The 26,078-nt window shown below is 39.7% G+C and overlaps 2 protein-coding genes across 4 annotated transcripts in view; both read left to right on the forward strand.

Annotated features, from left to right (window-relative positions):
• Positions 1–7,784, forward strand: part of BACE2 (beta-secretase 2) — a 53,496-nt gene extending 45,712 nt beyond the window's left edge. The window contains exon 9 of the mRNA XM_074814397.1: positions 952–7,784. Coding sequence (XP_074670498.1) covers positions 952–1,205 — 254 coding nt within the window. The 3' untranslated portion in view covers positions 1,206–7,784. The remainder of the gene's footprint in view (positions 1–951) is intronic.
• Positions 7,785–14,030: 6,246 nt separating this feature from the next.
• FAM3B (FAM3 metabolism regulating signaling molecule B) lies at positions 14,031–25,973 on the forward strand. Of its 3 annotated transcripts, none has more exons than XM_074814398.1 (8): positions 14,031–14,216; positions 18,407–18,550; positions 19,352–19,475; positions 20,175–20,233; positions 22,549–22,599; positions 23,805–23,892; positions 24,623–24,755; positions 25,674–25,973. In XM_074814398.1, the coding sequence occupies exons 1-8, from the start codon at positions 14,198–14,200 to the stop codon at positions 25,761–25,763; spliced, it is 708 nt and encodes a 235-aa protein (XP_074670499.1). In that variant the 5' UTR covers positions 14,031–14,197; the 3' UTR covers positions 25,764–25,973. The 3 variants fall into 3 exon arrangements, with proteins under 3 accessions (XP_074670499.1, XP_074670500.1, XP_074670501.1); XM_074814399.1 differs by lacking the exon at positions 14,031–14,216 and adding an exon at positions 16,790–16,939; XM_074814400.1 differs by lacking the exons at positions 14,031–14,216; positions 18,407–18,550 and adding an exon at positions 19,039–19,247.
• Positions 25,974–26,078: the final 105 nt, after the last annotated feature.

Raw genomic sequence — 26,078 nt, forward strand, 5'->3', positions numbered from 1 at the left:
TTTGCTGCACTTGCCATGGTTACTGTGACAACCATGGGCAGCATAACCCTTTTTAGCAAATACTGGTTTAACAAGTAGGGGTTTGTGATGGTAATGAAACAAGTCACACAGTCTGTGATGTTACTGAGATGGATGGGTGTTCGAAAAGGGAGCTACCAAGTCACCCCTTCATGCTTCTTGCCTTAGCTTTGTCATCTCCATTTTTCAAGCTGCTTGGTTAGCTTCTCCCTCCTTGCCCAACAGCACTGCTCCTTCATGTCCCAGCTCCTCGCTCCTAACATTGACGTTCCTCTCCACCATTCCCCTTTTCTGGACAGCTGTCACCCAGCTCTCCTGCCTCACTTACCCTTCCTTCTGAATTTTCACCTCTGCTCAAAAAGAGTATCTGTGTTTCTTTCCACCATGCACCTTGTGTTTAGGATACAGTCCTTTAAGGTATCTGTGAAGCTAGTGAACCTGCATGCTGCTTCCTAAGACCCTGGAAGATAGCAAACACAGAAGATGTAAGAATCATCAGAGGTAGTCTTCCAGTTGTTGTGGATGCAGAAACAAACAAAAACTGCCCAGGCACTGACCTACTCCAGTGTAGGTGGTGTAGGATTTTTAAGCTTTGTTAAATCGACATTTCTGAAAGGTTAGTCCAGAGAGGAAAGGTGATCCAGTGGCTTAGGCCTTAACTTGGGTTCTGGGAGACCTGATTTAAATGTCTGTTGTCATTGACAGCCTGTGTAGATGTGGGAGTGTCATGGTCTCCTTATGCTTCAGATTCCCATTTTATAAACATGGGATACTAGCAGTTTTATTGCAATGAGAAATACAATAAAACATGAGTATGCTGAGATGTATGATTGTGGAGGGAAAGGGATATATAGGTATATAGGCTAGATCTTTTGTAATTTGCTTTTAAATGGTGTCTATAGACTTAATGTTTTTCTTTTTGTAATTTCTCAGAAGTTGATGGCTCTCCAGTATCTGAGATTGAAGGCCCTTTCACAACAGCAGATGTTGCAAGCAACTGTGTTTCTAGCATTTCTTTTCATGAACCAGTGTTGTGGATTGCCTCCTATGCTCTCATGAGCCTATGTGGAATTATCCTCCTTGTACTGATCATTCTACTGCTTATTCCACCACGGTGTCAGCATCGCTACACTGACAATGACGTGGTCAATGACGAATCCTCCTTAGTGCGTCATCGATGGAAATGAGAAACTTGATAATGAAACCTGGGACTTAAACAGAATGAAGAACAAAGTACTTTGCCAAGGGGAAGAAGCCAATGCCTCAATCCTTTCTACGTTCATTACAAATTGTTGTTGAAATCCCGCCAAATATCCTGCACCGTAACTTTTTAAGCTTTATTTTCTAACACTGATTCTGAACCAAAGCACTGTTAACCACCTCTTAAGTGCTATGGTACTGGATTTGCTACTGCAGTACAATGAGCCTTTATGCTCTCAATAGTACCTTCTGTTAAAGGGGAAAAAAAAAGAAAAAAAACCACACCATGACACCTTGATGTTCTTCCACTGTCTGAACAAAATTGTCCATCCCTCTTTCACAAAAAAAGGAGCTGTCAGTATTTTCTAACTAATCGAGCCCTGACTGTAGAAAAAGAGGAAAAAAAAACCCTTAATAACCTTTCGTATTAATTGTATTAAATGAATACTGCTTTCTGTTTACATCAGTTCATTTTGAAACTGTGCTTATGGTGTGGGGGAGGGAGAAAGGTCAGACTTAAGCAGCAGAGAAAAGCAAGCAAGATCAAGGAGAAATGTTTTTTTCCTGAAGATCACTGCTGCCATGTGAGAGGGTTGCTCTTCCTGAGTGTCACTGCAAAATAGTTTGAGGAGGTGAAAACTGGGAACTTGTTCAGCCTTAGTGTAAAACAAGACTACCTCTCTTAATTTACAAGGATGCTACCACTGGTAAGCACGTGGCTTAGAACTGGTCTTGAAGCACAAGACGCTCCATACAACCAAATGCAACTCCTTAGCTTCAAAGTAGTGGATTTTATAAAAATTAATACTTCAATGCTTTCCACTTTGGTGCACAAAAAAAAACCCTTTCAGTTTTCCCCCTACTGTGGGGTTTTGTGGGGTTTTTTGGTTTTTTTGAGTTGAGGATGACTGATACTTAGAAAAGGCTGGTCTGCATATGTATGGACAGATGATAAAGCTAAGGTCCATGCTCTGCCATGTTTTTTGGTATTTCTAGTGAGCGTGTAACAAAAAGAAAACAACAAAATAAGACAGACAATCCTTTTTCCTTTGGCTGAGCTCAGCAACCTAGAAGTTCAAGGGAAAAGTATCTGTCTTCATGGACAGATTGTGAAGTGAAAGTCTTAATGCTGGCTTGTTTTTCAACTTGAACAGCAGTTGGAGGTGTTTAGTTCAGCTTCACCGGTGTGTCAATCAAATGAAAAGTGTGTGTACTGACTGGATGAAAACAAACATGTGGTAAGACTGCAAACAATAGTGGGAGAGAGCAGAGAAGAATATATTTGACCAGACTTCCATTGTGCAAGCGCAGATCTTAATGCTGAGGTCAGAACATGGTATTTTTCTTTGCAGATAGGACAATTTTTCTTGTATCTAGTCAGTGAGCATTGCAGGGCCTCTGTCGCTTTTCTATAACAGTGACGTAGTGGGTTTGAAAGATAAACAATGAGGAGCCTGGTGATAAGTATTAGTTACCTGATTTAAAAAAAATATAAATAAAAGGAAAAAAAATTTCCTTTGCATTTCAATAGCAGAGCAGTTTGCATATCTGTGTGGGAAACAAGGAGAAAAAAAAGGAAGCTTAGCTCTGAATCTCCCAATCTCTTGCCTAGAAAATTTTCTGCCTATAGTCCCTTCATATAGCTTTCTGATTCACACTGCCTCTGCATCTGACTCTGCATGGAATAAGCAAAGATTTTTTTTTTTCCCAGGAATGGTGCTTCTACAGAGGTGCACGTAATGTGTGTGAAAATAAAGCACTCTTTTTTTTAAACTAACTTGTGTATTTCACTTCATAACTGGAAGTGCCTGTGGTTTTCTTTCCTTTTTCATTCTTGCACTTTCAGGTTGCTTGGCTGAATAGAGTAAAATAATTGGTGTTGTGATCCAACATCTGAAAATTATTTCTCTTTCAATTAGGACTTGGAAAGAGGAGGAAATGTTGAGTTTGCCTCTTTCTTCCTCTGCCTCTTAGTTTTTAAGAGAAGAAAAATGATGAATTATAAAGAATGTAAAAAACTATAGAGCTTAGGTGTTTTCTCTGTATTTCATTTTCCGTACATCTCTTTCTTAATGTCTTATAATTAGAATTTTTAGTACATGTTATAACAAGAAGTTCCCTTGAGTTTTTCTTAAAGCAATAGACTTTGCTCTGAAAAGATAGAGTGTGATGTTTCCAGTTCTGTGATTCAGTTCCCATAACGTCCTCCTGGGTTTGTTTTTACACATAACAAATAATTTCAAAGTTGTATTCCTTCCTGTACAGTATGGTAATATAAGTAATGCTTCTGTCACCTGTTTCAAACAGAAACACAGTGTGAATGTTTGGATTGATACAGTGGTAAACAATGAGCCCTTTTTCAATTCAGAAATACTATCACTTGTACTCTCTTAAAATGTTTCTTAGTTGCTCCCCTCTCCCCAGCTGCTCCTATCTCCTTACCACACAAGAGTTTTAGGAAGGAATTTGTTGGGAAAGGTTCCTAGTATGCTTTCTAATGGCAAGTGAGATTTCTTCTGAGTTGCTTAACGAAGTCTTTTTAGTGTGCTAGATTTCATATAAAAGCCTTTCAGTTTTACCTTTTCACTTTGAATGTCATTGGTCAAGACATTTTTATAGAAACACTTGAATTATAGGAGCAATAATCAAGTAGCACAAATGAAACAGTAATATATTGTTGAGTTTTCACTAAAATTTGGCTTATAGTAAAAATGCTGTTAGTGACATCTGCTAGCATCACAAACTTCATCTCAGCTTGTAAATTGATACTTACACTGGCAGATATTCAGGTGAGTATTGCTTTGTTGCTCTGGCAACAAGAAGAGCAATAGAAACCCTTGAGGGTTCATTTTTAGACTACAGCACATTAAGAAAAATAATGCTCTCGAGCATTTTTCTATGAAATACAGTGACAGACTACAGTGTTACCACGTGTGTCTTACTGGTGATCTCTTTCCCTGTTTATTGGGGTTTTTTTACAGAAGAGTGCTGTGAGGTATTTTATGCTCTGTTAATTAACTTCAGAGATAAGTTTAAACTGTACCTAAAAAAAAGGGGGGGGGGGAAACAGAGCTTTGAGTAAAGATGGTGCTGGAAAATATTCTCTATTTATTATAGAAGACATAATGCTCCAAATCACAGCACTCCAAATCATTTCTTGTACACATATCAATATTTCTTGCAGAACCAGCGTTCTCCTAATGTGAATGTAATATCATGTACCATGAAAATGTCAAAAAGCCATGTTTCATTGGATGCAACCTTTTAGATAATTGATGCTATCAGTGTGATCATTAGGGATTTGAAGATATGTGATTTGAGTTCAAGTACTTAAACCTGAGTTCAGGCATGCGAATATGTTAGTTCTATCCCACTGCCTTCACAACTTTTAGAAATATTATCATGGGCTTTTTGGCTCAGTTTAAATGCTGAAGAAAATAGATGAAGAATTTTAATAAGCCTATTTTTCAGGTTCTGTAAAAGAAGTTAGGTAGAGGGGATTGTTCTGTTTTTAAGGGGATAGAGCTTGCATTTAGGATTAGCATGTTGGATCAACCTAAACACAATATATCAAGGCAGTGTACCGTTCCAGTTCTCAGCTTTGATGTTGTGCAGGTTAACTAGTGGTAATCACAGAGCTATTTGTTTTGGTATCTCTTGTTAGCATATCAGTTGGTTTAACAGTTAACTCTTCATCAGCTAAAGTCAATCTGTGGGTATTCTACCCAGTTACTTGCTGTGTATAGGCTGGCTACATTTCACAGAATAATGAACCATTTGTATACTAACCTTTTCCCTTTAAATATGAAAAGGCTTAGGAATGTTGCTTAACACAGCACATTTTCAGAGAGAGGTCGGTCCTTAAATTTCTGAGAGTCCGGAATGATTGTGCTGCTGAAAGCTTCTTTGGTTTCTGTAGAGGTTTCCAACAACCAGGTTGGTTGGTTGTCATATTCTGATCTCAGACATCAGCCTCATATATATAAGTAGTAATATGAGCTGCGTAATGAAGGCGGCTGGTACAATGACCTATGGAGGTGAAAGTAAAGGAAATTATGGAAAAAGAATTAAGTCAGCTACACTTCATTAAAAATTGTAAGAGCATAACGGATTGATCCTTTTAAGAAAGGTCTGTACAATTTACCAAGACATTAGTTTCTGTCAAACTTGACTCTCTGATTGATAAATTGTTCATTTCTGGCTGCTGAAGTTCTTGCTGCTGTTCAGAGAAGTGAAGACAGATTGGTAGTGGGATACGAGCAATCTTCTGAGCCAGTCAGATTTTCTGGCTTCTCGGGCCTAATTAGATGTAAGGCCAGGTTTGTGAGTAATCCAGAGTCCTGGTAATGGCCCCTCAGAAATGTTATCTGAAATATAATTGTTGGCTTCAGCCAAACCCCCGGATGAGATGGATCCATACTGCAAAAGCCACTACTATGACTTGCAGTAACTGACAAGAGGGGCTACGGTGAGCTGAAGCTGGCTGGTGGTGTGAAATGTGGAGATGCTAAATAATTGAGTCTTCTACCAAGCTTCCAGGTCAGGGCTGAGCCTCCTTGGAAGAGCAGAATGGGAGAGTGACTGCAGTTGCTGACAAGCTGCTGTAAGTGTAATGTCAGTCAAGTCACCTGGCTGCTTTGATAAGGGTTCACTTGTCTGAATATTTTGAAGGCCAGTGTACTCTAAGGTGCCTATTGCTGCTACTGGGCATTATCCACTCACAGGTGAATAAGTGGCATGATCATCTTTAAGTAGAATCATTGGTCAGTTACTGAATATTCCCCTCTCCATATAACAAAGCGCATAGTGATTATGTCTCACCCCTAGCAATTGTCTGTAAGCAACAAAACAGGTTATTTTAAAACATGTTGACACTGGTGACTGTACAGCAGTAATATAAGAATGTTTTGTGTTTGCTTTTTTTCTCCTTTTCATTGTATCTAGGTTTTGACAGGATCTTTGTGGTCAGGTAATTTTTGAAATACTGGGAATTTTAGATTAGACTACAAAAGCACACGCAGAATTTCTTTTAAGCTAGCCAAAAAGTAAAACACAGAAGGTAATTTTCAACATTTAAAAGGAAGTAGCCCTCAATAGGTGTTCCCTCCTTTTTTTTATTTTTAGATTAATGATAATCACTTAAAATCAATGTGTTTTAGTTTAGCTGCTGTCCTACTAATTCACTGGTTGTAAATCTTATTTTTCTGCTTGTCTTCTGGCCCCCTCATTCTCCCACCAAAAAAAAAGTTCCTAAAAGCTGAAAGCCTCTATATCCAAAATTCAGCCTTCTAACAAAAGATATGTTTTTCTTGGTGACCATTCACAGACCTATTTTAAAGTAGTTTGTAAGGCTTTAGAAATTAACTCTAGGTTGAAAATACTTGCATCAGTGTTAGAAGGAGTATGTCAGTGGTCCCTGAATTTGTCTGTGTGCAAAGAACTCCTTTGCGCATCTGACTGCATTTACTAGATCTTTTTCACTTCCCGCTTGGAAATATTTAACCGCTTGGTCTTCCTCACTGGTCCTGTATATTCTCCTTTTTCTCTGTTCTTATGAAATACAGGGGTGGAGAGAAGGACCACAAGGAGCTGTGAGAGTTAGTGCCATTCCTTAAGCAGATGACAGCTCCTTCCTTGAAGGCCTTGCCATTTTTTGTCTTACTACCAGCTATAGTGGACCCTTACTGTCTGTTGGCTGTTCTTGCTGACTGACACTTCTGCTTTTTCCAGTTGAGCAACTCAGCCTGCAGTGTGTACTTAGGCAAAATACTTGAATAAACTACATTGTTTGTAACCATCTTCTCATCACATCCCTCTTTGAAGAGGGAAATTTTCACAGAGCCATGTCAAACTTGTGAAGAGTACGTTTATTCCTGTGTTGTTAGAGAGGAATTATATAGTTGAATGTTTAAATGGCAGTGTTTGTAACATCGCTGTCCTTTGAAAAATTCTGGGGAAAAAAATGAACTTAAGAAAGTCATGTTGGAGTGGTACTGAAAAGACAACGGGCAATTTCTCGATAGCACCAAGGCATTACTGCAATATGTCCTGGAAAAAATTTGCTTTGCTAGCTAATACTCTGTGTGTGCATAAACTATACAAGGTTGAGTGTTTAAATAAGATTTATCTGAAACAGGCAGTTCACGGTTTTTATTGAAAATTTTATATGGAGACGCAGAAATCTTTTAAGACTTTAACACTACATCCACTGTTATTTGATAGTTATTTAGGAAGTGTGGAAAGGATTTCACCTTTAAGGAAATGATTCCATCTTGTAGAGGCATTTCTTCACCTGATTTTTTTTTTTTTTTTTTTAAATAGACAGTGTTTTTAACATTGACTGAAAGGAAAATGGGATCAAAACTTTGAAAAAAGGGGTATAGTCTTTTTAATTCAGTCTTCAGGTGATGTTAGGATGTCTATCCCACTTACTGTCAAGCCTCATTACTGAATTTTTCAAAAATTGATACTTTGTACTTTCAGGTCTTGCCCTTTTCAGATAAACAGTATGTAAAAAAATCAACTTTTATGCTGCTTTAAAATAAATGATTAATTCTTTCAACATATTCTGTGTGTCTTTTTAAATCCTGTTAAGATTTTCTTCATAGCCAAAAAAAATACATCCATCTAAATTCTTCCTAGTGCTTTATGACTATCAATTCTAACTTCTGGCTTTAGCTCTGAAAAGAAAGCAGAACTGCTTTAGATCTCATCTGAACCTTTCAGGAAAGGGAGGAGGCAGGCAAGTTTAGCTCCAAGGTGATTTTTCCAGCTTATGCCCAGATAACTGAGATGTTCTTGCTTCAACTTTTCATCAGTTCGTTCAGTATTGGACAGAAATTGGGCACAGAAAACATAACTTGAGAAGATGAAGCTTCTGAACACCTGGAATGGATTCAAGTAGTATTTCAGACTGTTGCCATCTACTGCACTAAACTATAAATCAAGAAGGCATACAAATTGAATGTCCCTGTCCCTAAGACAGCTAGCCACCCTGCATGGTGGTTTCTTACCTTGGGAGAGCCCGAAGAAGAGTGGTTACTGTGCTCTGTGATTTGTACCCCGGGAGGTGGCGCACATGGTTTGTTTTTCATATAGGAGAGTTTTGAGCCCTTTCACAGCAAATTCTGTTGTCTTGCTTGAATTCTATTAAAAGTACTTTCAATTTTTCTCTTTTTTAAATATCCTACCTAAAAAGGTCCTTAGCTTGGGGTGTCCTGATTATTTAGTAATATCCCTCTTCCCTCCCCCTAAAAGCCTTTTTTAAAAAGTCTGTTATTTTTAAGCCCTGAACTTTTATCTTTAAGAGTAGCATGGTGTATTATGCATGTTGATAAACTTGGTGGATTGGTCAAGCATGACAGATTAGCACCATTGTTTAATATGGTGGCTTTATTTCACTCTTTGACAAGCTGGCTGGCTTTGCTTATTACTGTCCTGAAATTCAGTGAAGCCCGCCTATTATTACACAGCTCTGCTCACAGGGGTACTGTACAAGTTTTCAGTTTCTTTCTTGTGCTTAAACTTCCCTTATGCTTTTGAAATTGCCATCATCTTCAGAGCACTCTCTGTGCTTCAGGCTTATTGAATCCAAAACTGTAAAACTGTCTGTTCAGTCACCCTTCTCTTGTTCAACTTTCCCCGTTAAAGCTGGCCTATCTAGACAAAACACCTTTTGAGTTCATGTATGAAATTTACTTCAGGAATATGGCTTTTTCAGTAATGACAGTGCAGTGCAGACAAATGAGTGAAAATCTACAATCCAAGTGCTCAATGTAGTTTTTCAGGACAGCATGCAATTCTGATAGCCGTACTGTAAACATTAACTATTCTTCCCTTTCTGAACCAAAACAAAGTCTTTTTTAAAAATAAATGGTTCGGGGTTTTTTTTTCCTTCTAGAGGGCTTACAAGTAACATCTGACTATACCTTGACTTATCATTTGTTTTTCTAGGAAATTCAATAGTATTTCCTAAGAAATAGAAGTTATTGTAAAACTACAATAATCTATGCTGCCAGTGTATATACAAATATTAGCATATTGGATGTTCATAGTTGTTAGCTAGATAAAACTACTTTTTCTGAATAAGCAAGGTATTGTAATTCTTCAACTTCCTTCTTTTCATGCACCCAGCACTGTTCTGAAGTACTATGCATAAGAATGCTATTTACTTTTCCTTTGGCTGATTTTTTTTTAATTGTAACTTAACATTAGCTTCAGCTTTCCGTATTCTTGCTGTATGAGATTTTTTAATTGTACTTCTTGAACATTCTTTAGGCTGGTGTTTTATACTGATTTTTAACCACTGATGTATTTTTACAGTCTTCTGGTTTGCACATATATTCCCTTTCATTGACTAACTTACATCCACCTTTTTCCCACACTCCTGAAATATCAACCCACTGTGACTCCCCATGTCTGCTGCCATCCTGGCCCATAGGTAAGGTGATACCTTTTTTTTCTCTCTTCCCCTTCTACTAGGAGACAGGTTGGAAAGAAATCCAGCTCTCTCACTCTGCAGTTTGGACTTCAAAAGTGGATTTACTGTGGTTTTTTGCTCTTTTAGAACTCCAGCATCCCTTTCGGGTGACCTGAGCCCATCACCGTGGCATCGGCCTGGGTGCCTGCTGAGAAACCTGGTGCTGGCAGAATGGATCAGGGAAGAACTCCAGGACATACCATGGGTTGTCATCAAGCTACACATGATTTGGGATTTCTGATAGCAGGGATCATTGCCAATCCAGCTCCCTCTGGTAAATCTCTACTTGATTAAGTGGGCTTGCAGAATTGTTCACATCCAGACTTGGCTGTAGACCATATGGGATTGCACAGGGTCTGTGCTAATGGGGACCTGTAGGCCTAATGGCGGTGCTGACAGCAGCATTTCAAGAAAACACACAACAGAGATCCTCTAGGATTGTGCAAAGCTGTATCAAATTATCCGGCATTTAAAGAAGGGGTTTCTTCTCCCTCTCATTTTGCCCTTCTCCCTGCACTGCCATCTTCTTCTGAAAAGTTTGGGCCATTATGTAAAGATGACTAGATTTGGGCCCATAATGTATTAAGCTATTGCTGCTAATACCAAGGAAATTTTGCCAGTCAACATCTTCTATCTGGATGAAGTACAATTGAATATATTTTCCTTGTGTATCTCTGGATTAACAAAGCATAAGAAAAACACACAAATATTCCCCATCTTTGTGTCATTTAACAGACCAGCAATGTGCTGGGAGCTAGACTCACTAGCTTTACAGGTTTTCTAGCTTATCAACTGAAAGTAATAATTGCTTGCTTTTTGCCTTTTGTTACATGATCCATTTTTGCATCTCAGGGGGGAAGATATTAAGGTTTTAATATATCCATAAAAGAAGTATCTGAAAGCTGTCATCTTGTTCTAAGTATTTGCTCCTGAGTTTCATAAAGCCGTTCAAGGTATACCAGAAAAAAAAAAAAAGTCATTGTATTAAAATATACATTTAAATCCATATTTCTACATATTACTCTCTATGCTACCACAATTCAGGATGTTGAGGTTCTACCTGAATTATGGGCACAGGCACACAGTGAAGCATGGCTGTTACAGCAGCTTAAAGAACTGCTCTTCCACATTGCCACCCCTATTGTACGTTCTTATCTGTCCTAAGTCTTAGGTAAAATTAGTTAACTTAAACATCAGTTGCATATTTTATGTAGGTAGTCTAGTTTTTCCAGTAGCTCTTGAAGTCCTTGTGACCTCTACAAGCAAAGATTTGGTGCAATATTCTTTGCCTTACAAACTCTGCCTCCCTTTGAAATCCCTAAATTCTTTAACTCATCCTAGCAGGATTAAAAATACATTGTTGGCCATTTGTGAATGAGCAGAAAACATAAATTAAATAGGTACAAGGACTGGCATGACACTTTGGCTATTTGTTACCCAAGTGGGTAACAAAATGCCCCTGGAGGTACAGCAGTTTAAAGCAGGAACTTGCTCTGTTGTCATTTTGCAGTGTTAGCAAATGCCCATAAACTTTTTCTAAGGACTGTGGCTTTTGTGATGATAAGACTAACACATAAGCACTGTGTACCTACATTCACCTTTGCATTTAGTATCTGCAAGAGTAATTTGTTTCCTGAGTATGTTTCCTGTGATGCTTATCACCAAAGGGTCTTACAGCCTCACAAGCATCTAGAGCAAAGATTAATGTTTTGAAAGATTTTCTCTAAGCTTTCAAATTACGGAATGAATGGTTACAGAATAAGAACAGAAATGATACTTCAGGAGTGTTCTGCATCCCACATCTTTGATTAATTACCGAAGAAAGAACAGTATTACTTTTCTTTTGCAGACACAAAACTGAGATACCTGAAGTAAAACATTTTAAATTTTCCTGGTCCTTTGGTAATTAAAATCCCCTCAGCTAGAGACCACTGGATCCCTGGGCTTTGGCAGGCAAGCAAACCAGTTACTGTGTTGCCTGATTTTGTAGCAAATGCCTGGGTGTAGTTCAATGTAGTTTAGGCAGTAATGAAACTGAAGTAACCTTCTACACTTTTCTTGTGGATAAAAGCAGGTAACTTGGCAGTTATCCAACAGACATTGATCACTAACGATGGTGATTTTTCACAGTTGAGGTGGTGACAAAGCTTCTAGGAGCTTAAAATTTTTATCCATGGAGTCTGTGACCCACCAATGCTCATACAATAAATTTATTACAAAATTAAATTATCCTGATCCTAGTTAATTTTCTTTGCTTTAATAAAAGTAGCAGAGTTTTTCATTTGGCTGTCACGAACTGTAGTATTTTGGGTTTAAAGACACATTATTTTTACTTTAGAGGGTAGAAATGCACTCTTCAATAATTTTGATCATTTATTATTATTTACAGAACGGGTCATTAGGCGTTGGAGTGGGCTGCCCAGGGAAGTGGTGGAGTCCCCATCCCTGGAGGTGTTTAAGAGTCGGATTGACATAGCGCTGAGGGATATGGTGTAGTTGGGAACTGTCAGTGCTAGGTTAATGGTTGGACTGGATGATCTTCAAGGTCCTTTCCAACCTAGATGATTCTGTGAAATTAGCAGAGGCGACATTTTCTGATTTATCTCACAGGATAACAGTGCCTGCAGAAATAATTGCATATTTGGAAAAGTAACCCAGAAGGGTGTTGTCCTTAACTTTCTCTTGCCCACACATAACTCCTTTTCCTTTTTCTCCTATGCTTTTCATTTCTTAAATTGAGTTGTCCCATGCTACCGCTGTAATTATTCTCACACCTAGGTTTTATTGGATGTTACTTTTCATTTGCAAGGTCCACTACGTTTGAAAATAACCAGCAGCAATTACTCCCTCAGGTTTTACCTATAATTTATAGGATACTATAATATCCCACTCACAGATGAGGATAAGAAATGACTCTTCTCCAGGGACTGGAAACTTTAATAGCTTTCATGGGTGTCCTGGGAGGAAGGCAAAAGCCCCAGTTTGGCTGTGGTCATGTATGTGCCCTCCTGCAGGATTTTATTCATGTGTTTGCTGAACTAAACATAATTTCTATGCATCGTTAGAGGCAGAGTGAATGAAAGGTATTCTGAATCAGAGAGTTTTAAGAGCAAATGCTAATTCACAGTGTAGTTTAGTGATTTAATTTTGAAAATTACTCAGCTTCCTTGTTTGGTATTTGCCCAACTTGGAGGTCTTTAGCTGGGTATCCTGAACATGTTTAAGTCTTTAGAAGCTGTCCTTGATGTGAGCTGTAATTTCCTTGATTCAGGGCCAGGGCTGATTGGTACTGGTAGGGCTCAGCACCCACACAGGCCTGCAAACACTTATCGACAAGAGCATGTTGGAAACTTGGCAAGCCCATGGTGTGGGACTCCAGATGGGCAATGCCATTATCTCCCACAGACTAGAAAACATGTACTACCAGTACCGTGCTGTGGCTTCATTCTCCTTACATCTGGCCTGGGAGGCTGGGGAGTGGGAGACAAGCAAGGGTGCTGCCCCACACCCCAAGTGCAAGCCGTGCAAGGTTTCTTGGTGGGGTGATGGGAACCAAGCACTGACCAAGCTACCCCACCAGAAAGAAAACATCCAGGCAAGACTGCATGACACCTTGCTCGCAGCACCAGCAGGGCCCACCACAAGGAAAGATGAACCAAGGGCTCGGCCCGGTGAGCTCGTGCCGGTGGTAGGACTTGTGTCATCCTGGTGCTGTGGCAGTGGGTGGAGAAGGGAGGAGGGGGCTCCAGTGGAGCCCTGCCCTGTGGCCTCAACAGCTCAAACACCAGGAAGACCCTGGCCATGACCAGGAAAAAGCCCTTGCTTGCTTTCTGAGTTGGGTTCAACAGACTTAAAAATAACTGTTTCATTTTGAGATTTGGGCAAAAACAGTTTTTTGAACAGGCTGACAGGTGGCATGTGTGAACCTTCCTTTTGATCCTACTGGCCAGTTGGTTTCTTTCTGCAGAAAATAACTTTTAGCACTACCTCTTACGTTTGAGTTTTTAGGTGAAGTCTACTGTTATAACGCCTTGGCTCAGAAGGCGCTTGGTTTGACAGATACATCCTCCTTCCCCCAAGGCCGCCTGCCCTCTCCTCCTCCAGAGCTGCCGCGGCCGTTACGAGGGCCAGGCCCTTCCTTCACCGCCTTTGCCAGGGAGGTAACGTGAGGCCGCGATGCCGCCCGGTCCTCCCGGACACCAGCAAACGGCAAAGCGCCCGGGAGGCGAGGGCGCGGGGGGAAGCCGCGCCTCCCCGGACGCGGCAGTGGCCGTTCCCCGCCGGCCCTAGCTCCCCTCCCCTGAGGTGCCCCGCGGCTCCCCGGGTGCCACTCCCTGAGGTGCCGGCGGCGGCGGCGGGGCGGGGCGGACAGGTGGCCGCTCCCCTTCCCGCGCTGTCCCGGTGGCTGCAGGACGAGCCGGGAGAGAGGGACGGTCCCGAGGAGGGGGACGAGGAGGAGGAGGAGGAGGAAGGGCGGGCAGCCTGCCCCCGTCCTCAATAATGTGGCTGAACCAGCAATGTGAGTAAGCAGCCCCGCGGCGGCCGGGGCTCCCCCCGCCGAGTGGGGAGGGCGGCGCGGAGGGCGCCGGTGCCGCCGCCCGGTGCCTCCGCCGAGGCAGCCGGCGCCTCGCTCCCGCCTTGCCCCCTCCTCAGGGGGTGCCCCGCAGCCGCGCCCCGGCCGGCCGAGGCCCCACTCGCCGCGGGAAGGGGCGGGAGGGCTGTTCCCGACGGCGTCCCCTGAGGCGAGCGGTGGCCCAGCCCACGGCCCGGGGCGGAGAGGCCTGTGCCCGGCGACGCGGCTGGGCCCCGGCCAACGTCTGCAAACGGATCGACGCCCAGCTTTTTAGGTTGGAGTAATTTAAGCTCGGGTCTTAAATGTATTCTTTCCTTGCCCCCCTGTTAAAGTCCTGCTGCATACGGGTGAGTGTGTATTAGCGAGGTGTGGCAGCATGGGGATTTTAAGTCAGCTAAGGGAAAAAAAAAAAAAATGCTTACAATTAGTTCTTTAGTTGCTGCTTAGGGGAAAGCAAAAGCACCTGAGGGAGAAAGGAAGTTGGGAGTTGCTGTACGGCGGGACTGTTAAACTCCTTCTCCTTTGCTGTCTTACACGTCCCACCACTGCCATCCCGACTGTCCGCACGGTTTCTTCCTCCCTGCTCCTCTCTGCCATTATCTGTCATGCACCGGGGGTATTTCTGAGTATCTCTGGCCCAGTACCTGTCCATGGCAGAAGCAGAGTGAGGGAGGTTTGTGGCACCTGTCTGAGCACAGCAAGCTCCTCCGCAGCACGCTGTCCCCACGCTGCTCCTCCGTGCTGAGCCGAGCAGTGGGCCGAGCGAGGAGCCACAGCCTCTAAAATCAGCAAAAGTCTGGCTTTCAGGGATGTAGACCAGATTTTGCATTTTGTAACTCCTAACTGCTGTGGATAGCAAATCTTAAACTGTCTTAACTATCCTGAGTTTGTCTGAGTTTATGGCTTAGCTGCTATTGTGTCAGGTTTTATGCATGTCTGTGCAGGTACTCAAAAAAGAATAGACATGTGCTGGATATGTAACCTCAGTAAATCTAAGAAATCCAAGTGGATCCAGCAGATAAAGTCAGTGTGGTCCCCCAGTGCCTTCTGGTTCCAAAAAAGCAAACCAGAAGTTGACTGACGGTGAAAATATTTTGGGACATTTTGAGAACTAAGTACAAACCATGCATGCGAGTTGGTAAATGTATTCCTTAAACCTTAAAAGGCATATTTTAGAAACATTTAAGAAGCTTGCGGTTTAAGTAAAATATGGAAAATAATAACAGAAGTTAGACATTCTGTACTTTCTCTTCTACTTAAGCAAAATGCTGGGCTGTTGAGCCTGTTTTGCAACAGGGTTGCTCCATAGTTTTGACGAAAAACAAATCATTGTAAAGATAAACCTGCTAAGCCAACAACAGAAAAAGCAAAACAAAACCTGAATGTTGGTCTCATAGATCTTTACAATGCACCCCACCCCTGAAAAAATAATCACTGATATCTTTAAATAAACTTCTAGTTTTCACTTAATTCTTCCTGGGTTTTGTCTTTGGAACTTGTGACTTGGTTTCCTTTACAAGCTAAATATATTTTGTGTGTAAATCTGACAATTATTTTTAATATTCAAAATGAGAAAAGTAAGTTTCATTATGCTTGGTTCCTGCAGCTTCTTTCTGCATGTGAATTTTGTCAGTGTTCACGTTCACATTCACAGCATGAATGAAATGTTGGAGTAATTTTAAGTATTATTTTAGTGCAGGTTTGCACCACTACTAGTGGTAGCGTGAGGCAGATTTCTCTTAGACTGAGGTAATAATTGGGAAATTTGTTATATCTCTGAAGATTCATTATATTACTTTGATGAAAATACACTAAGTTTCTCACAGTGTCTTCCTTACAGTCACAAAAATGCACATAGTTACGACTCCTAAATACAATGACAAATTTTAAGAGCTCAGATCAGTATCTTAAAATCTTACTGTCCTTTCTTTTCTTCTTTTTTCCCCCGTCTTTTTTCCCCCCGTCTTTTTCCCCCCGTCTTTTTTCCCCCCGTCTTTTTTCCCCCCGTCTTTTTTCCCCCCGTCTTTTTTCCCCCGTCTTTTTTCCCCCGTCTTTTTTCCCCCGTCTTTTTTCCCCCGTCTTTTTTCCCCCGTCTTTTTTCCCCGTCTTTTTTTTCCCCGTCTTTTTTTTCCCCGTCTTTTTTTTCCCGTCGGTTTTTTCCCCTGTGTTTTTTCCCCTTCTTCTTTTTTTCCCCTTCTTCTTTTTTTCCCTTCTCGTTTCCCCCTTCTCGTTTCCCCCCTTCTCGTTTTCCCCCCTTCTCGTTTTCCCCCCTTCTCGTTTCCCCCCTTTCCCCCCTTTCCCCCCTTTCCCCCCTTTCCCCCCTTTCCCCCCTTTCCCCCCTTTCCCCCCTTTCCCCCCTTTCCCCCCTTTCCCCCCTTTCCCCCCTTTCCCCCCTTTCCCCCCTTTCCCCCCTTTCCCCCCTTTCCCCCCTTTCCCCTCTTTTCCCCCTTTTCCCCCCTTTTTTCCCCTTTTTTTTTTTCCTTTTTTCTGATGCAGGAAACGAGAAACTGAGAGTATTTACAGAACTTTGAATGTTCATAATGATCAGCATTATTCCTCACTGAGGTTCAACGGCTGGAGTACAGCCATGACTCATTTGTGAAGGATGACTGGGTTCAGAGAGAGCTACTTACTACTTCTGTTGCTATTGTAAAGAATGCGGAATTTAGGTGACAGCACTGTTCAGTGTTAGCTATACCAGTCTGCGTTTTCTGCAGTGTTTTGTTAGGCATTTTATTTTTAAAGCTGGTAGAATGCAGGAATAACCACATGCATAAATACAGGATAGGAAGTAGCTAGAGAGGCAAAATCTTTGCAAGAAAAAAGATCTGGTCTTTGCAGTGGATTATAAACAGAACCTCGGTCAATAAAGTCTACTCTTACAAGAAAAAGTCAAACTTCCTTCTGGCATGAATAACCAGAAGTAGAGCCTCCAGAACGTGTGTGTTGGACTAGTGTGTCAGTTCTGTAGTAAAAGATGCAGACCAGTTGGGCAGAATTCATGGGAGAGCAGTAGGACCTGCAAAACAGGACTTGAGAACAAGTGAACAATTTGGCCTTCTTCTAGAGAAGCAGTAGTGCGGAAAGCTTAATATTTATAAAAGGCAGTTCCAAGAAGGAAAGGAATATCTTCTTGAGTGTAAATTGCTAGAAGGAAGATTTAGGCTAGATAATACACAATATTTTCTAGCAGGTTGACAAAGTGAACATACTGGATATTTTTGGACATTGGTTCTGTTGAACCTGATTTTCAGGACTATGAAACTAAAAATTTTCCTTTTTCACTTTAACAAACCATTATGTTCAAGGACATGTTTCTTTACAGATCAGGAAGTATCTCATGACATCAAAACATTGATGTTTCACAATTGCAGTGCTGTCTTTCCTTGTTTAGCATTGTAAATTAGGTCACACATTTCTTCTAGATCAGGAATACATGTTAGCATTTCTGGTGATGTGGAAGAGGATACCCAATATAGAATTTATTTCTATTTCTTCATATACAGGAAGATTGTGAATCCTGTTGTTTTTGTATTGTGTAGATGTGCTGCTAATGCAGTCCATGGAAACTGTATTATAACTGAGAGAAGGTGAAACAGTCACTCAGAGCTCATTGTGTGAACATGTTTTGGGCCTTCTTCAGTTATTTTCACCCATCGTGTCAAAAGGGTGGATGGAGGGGCTTCCCTGTATGGTCAGCATTTTAAACCATTCCTGTAGAGTCTGCCTATCACAGAAAATCAATAGTAACTGCATGTTACCTGTTTAGTCATATGTAGTATCTGGTACTTACTTTTCAGAGTAATCAGAGTAAAAATGTTACTAGGATTAAGTTGAACTTCATGTTTCTTTGGGGTATTATGGGTGTGGAATGAGGGGAGTCTTGGGGGGAGTTGTCTGCTTGAAGATCAAATTTTAGAAATGCAAGGGGTTGTCAGAAATGGGAATGCAACAAATACTGTATTGCCACATCTCTGAAGACTGTGGTTAACACAGTATATCAGAAATAAAATAGCCAGTTTGTGTAGCAATGCCAGAGAAAAAAGAAAATTTTGTGTGTTCCTATGAAAACATCTTTATGTCTCTGTGGTTTTCTTTCTTCTTTCTTTTTTCTTATTTTTTTTCCCCCTTGGCAGATCTTGTGAAATTAGCAGGGCTCCTGTTTGCATCGTTGACTGCTTGGTACTTGGGATACTTATTCGCTGTTTTTGTACCCAAAGAGACAATAACAACATCTATTGCTAATCTTCAAGACATTGGAAAGAAACCAGTGTTGAGGGGTGTGTAGTTGTATTTTTTTTTTTCTTATACTATATCTAATCTTGTCTGTTTACATGGTAAATGACAAATGGCTTGTTAGCTAATAAATAATTTGGTATGTGCTATTGTAAGAATGAAGTTGGCTGTGTAAAGTTAATTAGTGCAAGTCTGAACTATTTCTTGGACACTATCTTTGAAGAAACACATCAGCCTATATTTGCCAGTATGCAAATATAATTAAAGGAATAGTAATGTAAGAAAACCTTATTTGTTTACTAGCATATAAGGACAAATCTTCAGCTTTGGTTCTGTCACATGTATTTTGCAGTTATGGTAAACTGTTGAATCACTAACCAGACTTTGTGATTAAATTCTCATTATTTCTTTCTTCTAATCTGACAGGGTGGCTTAATGTGTACATTTTTCTCATTCTATGACTGTGTTATCATGTGAAAAAGGCTTAAAGTGAGAATGAATGATAGCCATTAACTTCAACCCACTGGTAGGAATCCTTCATCCCTTTAGCCCTCATTTCCTGTTATACAAAATTGCACAAAATAATTACTCTAGATTCAGATCAGATGATAATTTATGGGGCATTTTTCCCTAGATAATGTTGTCTTGGTCCCAGCAGCTTTTTGAAAGTCAACTTAAAGCCCAGGCAAGTCTGTGGTAACGTTGCCATGATAATGGAAAACTGGCAGGATTGGCTTCTGAGTATGTATGTTTGAACTTAGCATCTTGACATTAAGGGATTCTTTCCATGCAGGAATTGTTCATGCAGTATCCAAGAAAACATTTTCTCATCTTTGTTGTTGTAGCCCCGGTCCCAAAAAGGCAGAAGTGTGACCACTGGTCTCCCTGCTCACCTGGGAACTATGCCTATCGGATTCTTAGTGGTGGTGGCAAACAAAAGCTGGCTAAAATTTGTTTTGAGGATGAGCTGTGAGTACCAGTCTAACTTCAAATCTAAGCAAGTGCTTTGCAGTGCGAAGATGGGTGTTTCATTTTGGTTCAGTAGCAGCAAGTAAGCTCTTAGCAGGGGGCTCCTGTTCTGGTGATAAACATCAGAATATATCTGACAGTATTTAAATCTTTTTTTCCCTTTTTTTTAAGTACCTAATCTCAGGTTATTTTCTTTGTTCCTCTACGTAAGCTGCATTCAACTGTTAGTTTCAAGTATGATTTTTAATTTTCATGGTGCTGGGTAGCCAGTTTACAGTATGTTGAATGGTCAACACCTTCTGAAAGTCAGATTCTTTCATGGCTTTTCAAAGTGGACAGGTAGAGTGACTTCAAAACCTTGCAATGACCTTTTGTGTAGATACATTCCACACAGAATACTGCCACAAAACCCCATTTTATCTTGGGGTTTTTTCTTCTTTATCTTTCTGGCTGCGTTTGAATGAAGTACTTTCTTGATCTGGCTCATTTTGAAAGACTCATTGTGCATCATTGAAGGAAACCAACTGATACAATGTGCAAGATTTTTAAGCCACAGCTCTTGTTTACTACAAAATCTTTAGTTAAATAACTGAAGAAAACAGGAACATCAGAAAGTGATTTAGCGTTGGTAAATACAACTTTGGATCAGAGCTTCTGGACTGATACATTCTGCTGATACTGTATTTATTTTGATTCCAGGCTTATAAGCAATGAGAAGGGTAATGTTGGAAGTGGTATAAACATTGCCATTGTGAATTGTAAGTAAGAGAAGAAATGTTACAGAGACGTATTTACGTACTGCAATAATTTGAAAATGTTCTTGGGAGGGTTCGGGATTTTTTTTGTTTGCTTTCGGTTTTTTTTACTAGCTAGTATGGAAGGAAAGAAAGGAAAAAATTGCAAACTTGATTTGTGTTAAATGTAAGGAAAACAAATCTGTGTTTGAGAGAAATGGTCTTCTGGAAAAGAAACATGTTCATAATCAGTATAAGAAAATAGAAAACGTGTACGTAGAAGCAGTATACGTGTATTTTATTAGATAAAAGAACTGCTTCTTACGTAACATAGCAAAAGTATCTATGATCTCCAGCAGTAAGACTCAACTTTCGGTTCAGTCCTTGATAAAAGGTACCTGTTGCTCCACTGATAAGGTGCAAGCAGTAGCTGAGAATTGCAGTTCTTCCCCAAGGTACAACCAAGGTACAAATTCCTTTTCCAGACTTTGGTCAGTGGACAGAAAGACAAACTCAAAGCTTGATTAATATTAAACTTCCATTATATGTCTTTGCTTTCAGTGGGAGCTGTTGGGAAGCAGAAGGTGCAGTTTATTCCAGAACTGGAGGCACCATTTTAATTTAGATGAACGGGAATGGTGTTGAAGTGCAGTGTATTCAATAATGGATCCTGAGGGAAATGAATGTCTAAATGTTGTGGGGGAGGGGAAGAAAGGGAGTTCATATGCACAGTCAAGTTGGCTTTAATCACGAAACACTTATGTTCCAGTTTTTTTGTCTCAGTATTGCTAAGCAAGATCTTGACCCTGTCTAAACTTGCATAATTTTATTGAAGTCACTGGGTTAAATTACTGTAGACAAGAATCTGTTCCAAAATTATTTTCGCAGTTAACTACTGCATTTTTTTTTCCCAGTAAGGAATCATAAAAACTTTACTAGTTATAATAGGTAAACAGTTAAAAATGAATTTTCAGCATAGAGCTGTAGAGTAATAGAGCAAATACTCATCCTGAATGCATAAGCAAGGTTATAGCAAATAGGAGTAGGAAACTAGCATTGTCTTTGTATCTGACATTAGTGAGGAAGAAGAAGTGTTATATCAAATTTTACACATATTTAAACAGCCATTTCCTTCATCACACAAATAGTCATTTTAGCTACACTTTAATCTCCATCTGCAGGTTAATCTGTCCATTATCTCGGACCAATTTGTAGTGAGACATATTTTCTACATGTCCTCTAATTAGATCCGTCAAGCTAATGACTGTGCTCAGTAAGTTTCCTATGGCATCACACTTGCATTTTATTCCATAATGACAACTCTTTCTTCTCTGAATGAAAATGGTCTTTTGTAAGAAGGAAGACAGAACTATTAAACCCAAGCTAACAACACAGAGGGAGAGAGAAAGGATTTTGTGGATTCCTGTGGTCCTCACTACAGCCTTTCCATTTTTTTGTGATCTCTGCTCAGAAAAAGCCCAGTTCTAGCATGCTGTTTCACCACTGACAGATTTTTTGCCACCTTTTCCTCTCATCAGCATGATAAACCTGCCATTTAGAATCCTGTGTTCAGAAGAAGTTGCCTTCATGATTTTACCATATATGGATCAAAGATAAGCCAGAAATGAAGCAGGAACTGCTAGGTCTTCTCACTAGAAATGAGCTGATGCACTCTAAATGGAAAAGACCCTCTTATGTAGCAGGGATATTGGTCTTGGATAACGAAAATCAATTAACTCAGTTGGCATGGATTTAGAAATTTGAAAAGTATTTCCAATTGTACATGTCTTGTTTAAACAGAGCCATCTAAACAGCAGCATAATTAATGATGAATATTGACCAAAATGTTTTGGAATGACTAATTGTTTGCATGCCCAGTTTCTGATATGGTAATGATGAGTGTTGAGTTTCTGTCCACTGAGATTCAGATGGTATGAAAGCTTGCACATCTGAAACACTATTTAATAGAATACTATTAAGCTCATTCAAATAGTTTTAGGCTTAACCAATTTTCCTATTTATGGTTGTGACCTAGTATAGTATATATAGACATAAAAACATGGAAGCACACAGCAAACTGGATTTCTTCTTTAGAATATAAACTAATAAAAATATTTTAGTCATGTTTGATGATTTAGAGACTGCATAAAACAAAATATTCTCCCCAAATCTTAAACTTACGTTTTCCATATTCCTTCCAATTTAAAAACTTAAACAAAAGAAAACTCAGAAGCCAAATAATGCACAGAATTAGAGATGCCTAGCTTTAGCAGAAAATGCTATATATGCTGATTTAATAATTTTTGCTCATGTTTACACAACTTTTTTTTTAATTACAGATAAAACAGGAAGAGTTACATCAGCAAAATTTTTTGACATGTGGGAAGGAGGTAGGGAAAAGAGTTCAATAGAGCTTTTATTAGTGTTTCAGCATTAAGAAAGGACTTATATAATTATCCTGCTCTTTCAAATGACTATGATTGTATTGTCGACGGGGACCAGCTAGAAACAAACAGCTGTTGTCGTCATAAAATATGCTCTGGCCAGATCTGATGACAAATTTTGCCTGAAAAGCTGAATTTCTCCTGTTGGTTGAGATAGTTAATTGTCTTTTTTTTTAATGGTCTTGCTTTTTTTTTAGATTGTTGAAGTGCCATTTTTTATTTGTCTTTTTTTTTTTTCTCCATTATTTCAGTCTGGTAGGAATAGCACTTAACCAGGTACCACATCCAGATACTTCACTCAGCAAAATTCCTTTTCCTGATGTATTTTGTTCTCTTTTAGTTGTAAAAATCTTCATAGGAAATATGTTAGTCTGTGTCTTAACATCCTTCCATATAGCTAGAAAGATGATCTACTTTAAGAATAGCTTTTAATACGTTTTCCAAACTTTGAACGATAACAGTGTCCTTACCTGTTAGTAAGGAGAAACAGAATGCTATGAGGCACTGAAAGCTGATTCTCTGACCACTTAAGAATGCTTGTGACCTTACATGCTTGAATAGAAATCACCTTGGGACTAATCATGGGGCTACAATTTTTTATATGGTATATAGAGTGTAATGTCTCCAGGGTGCCTGTTACATCTTTTTGTATGGAAAACAAGTGTCTTGTGTATGTTTAGCGATTGCAAAACCAATAGCTTAGTGCTGCAAATAGGCTGCCACTTAATGGAAGTGGGTGGACAATGGGGTGTGTAACTCAGCTCTGCAGTTAGCAGGGTGGTAGGAAGCTCATAGAATAGCAATGACTTCTCCTGAGCTATTCCATGCTTTGCTTGCATGTATAATAGTATGTGAGGTAAACATAAGAAACCAGCTATATACTTACCCTGGGTGTAAATGGCTTTTGTAGAAGTTCAGAAGTATCTTTGTTTATTACTGGGAAATGCAGATCAATCCATGCTTTCCTAGCCTTCAGTGAGAGCTAGCAGTTTTCTGCACCATTCAGGATTAGGCCCTCTGCCTGTAAACAGAAAAATTGCCTAATTAGGACTCATTTTGAATAGACAAGTCCAAAAAGTAAAACCAAGTTGAAAGTAAGTGGAATGTGATATGTGTGTAATGAATAATCGGTTGTGTAACTGATTCAACAGACCACTCAGGAGAGATGATGACATTCATTAAAAATGCTCCAAAAGGGTCCCTCCTTTTGATGGCGACTCAAGATGACGGAAGCACCCGGTAAGCAAATTTTTCATGACAGGCTGAGGAACAGAACAATGAATAGCTTGAAAATCACTATTGCATAATGCTGTAAAGGAATGGTAAATTTCACTCTATAGTCAGGGTTGTTCTCTCATTTCCTGCGTAAAAGGTTTTGGTTCCATGTCCATTCAGTGCAGCCCATATCACGTACATTGATGCTTCCAAGGATGGATAGATAGCGTTACATTTGTTTAAAAGCACCAGCTGTCCTCATAAAGGGCACCGCTGTTACCTCTGGGTCACAAGCTTCTATTCAGAAGGTATCCACACCTCCAGTTATAACGTATCTAGTTTGCACTCCTCCTTACATCTTAACCTGATTCTTCAAGTGCTTTTGAATCTTAGGAGGTTTTTAGTTGAATTATACAGGGAAAGACTTCATCATTCAGTTGATAAACATTTGATGCCCTTGTCTTTATTTAAGAAGGGTTGAAACATCAAATAGTATTTGAGATACATTTTTCTTTCTGCTATGCTGTTACAAACAGGTTGTATTATCATCAGGAACATAAAGAGGAGGATGAAAAAGAATTTTGCTCTGTGAGTTTAATGGCATGCTACTATGACAGCTCTCAGGATTTTTTTAAACTTGTCATTTTTGCTTCTGCTGACTTACTAATGTAAAGCATGAATCAGCTGTGTTCTTTTTCAACATTTTTCACATCCTGAATTTTTAACACTTTTTTTTTCCAATACATTTTCCTAGGTTAAAAAATGACGCCAAAAAATTAATAGAAGAGCTGGGAAGTAAAGAAATATGGAATATGAAGTTCAGGTCAAGCTGGGCTTTTATAGCTGCCAAAGGCTTCAGGCTGCCAGATAATATCCAAAAAGAAAAGGTCAGATTCATTTTATTTTCACTTTATATTTGTCTGTATATCAGATACAACCTTCAGGTGTGGATTTTGTGTGTTAGCTATAATAACCGTAACCTATTTAGTAAGCCTCAGTCGCACAAAGCAAGTTCTCTAAAGTGTCATCATTCTTTGCTTTGGGTCTGGGCCATGTACAGTACTGACTTCTACCACACCAGCACTAAATCATCTGTAGACAAATTTCAAAAGTGACCAGCAATTCTAGAGAGTCTCAGTTTTGAAATGTCCAACCTGACATGCTGTACAGAGACTTACATTTTTTTCTTGAAGGACAAATTCCAAGGACTTCCTAAAAATAAAGGCTGTTTTTATATGAAAATTGGGCTGTCTCAAATTGGCCGTGCAAATACAGCAATGCTTGCATCACAAAACTTTTCTGAATAACTTGCCCTCAGGCTTCAGGAGGACTAAAGATACCATTTTTTAGATCAGATTTCTGTTTGCATCTCTGACCTTGTTGTATTTGCCTTCTATAAGCCCAGTAGTGCTCATCTGTATGACAGAGGCAGACAGAAATGAGAAAACCCAATACAGAGATCAGTTCCCATGATGATACTGACTCCCTCCAAAGGCATGTGAAACTTCCATATTTTTTTTTCCCCAGAATATTGTTGCAATCTTCTTCACACTACATTGCTTCTGCAGGAAAAATGTATTCAATTTAGTGTATATTATGACAGCCATCTGGGAAATAACTAAAGCTCTCTATGTAAGAGAGAAACTGGTGGAATCTTCACCCATTACGTCAAGCAACATGTGCAATGTGCTACTTAGCTTCCCAGTCCTACTCCGTTACCCTCTTCTGTTTTATGAGGTTTGACAAACTAGTTTGTAAATGGAGAACTAAACATTGGACTTTTTATTTTTCTTTTTTTTTAACAGATAAACCACTCTGACAAGAAGAAGAACAGATACGGTGACTGGCCAGCTGAGATCCAAATAGAAGGCTGTATCCCAGGAAACCTGATCTGAACAAATGCATACCTCATTAATAAAGATGATTCTATATTTTTTATATCTCTTTTATACTCTAGTAAATTACTTCCAGAACCCAATAAGCATCTGAACACTAATTGTAAAATAAGTCTTATGCACCTTTCTTTCCTCTGTGAGGTTTTACTCTAAAATGAAAACAAGTAGGTATTTTGCTGACAAGCAGAAATAAAATACTCTGGTTTGGAATTACAGTGTTCAGGAAGTCAGTCATAAAATACAAGGATTTTTGAAAGAGAATATACATTGGGCTATATGGGTTTTGGTTGGTTTGGTTGGTTGGTTTTAGTATGT

This window comes from Strix aluco, chromosome 2 (genome assembly GCF_031877795.1).
Source record: "Strix aluco isolate bStrAlu1 chromosome 2, bStrAlu1.hap1, whole genome shotgun sequence".
NCBI lineage: Eukaryota > Metazoa > Chordata > Aves > Strigiformes > Strigidae > Strix > Strix aluco.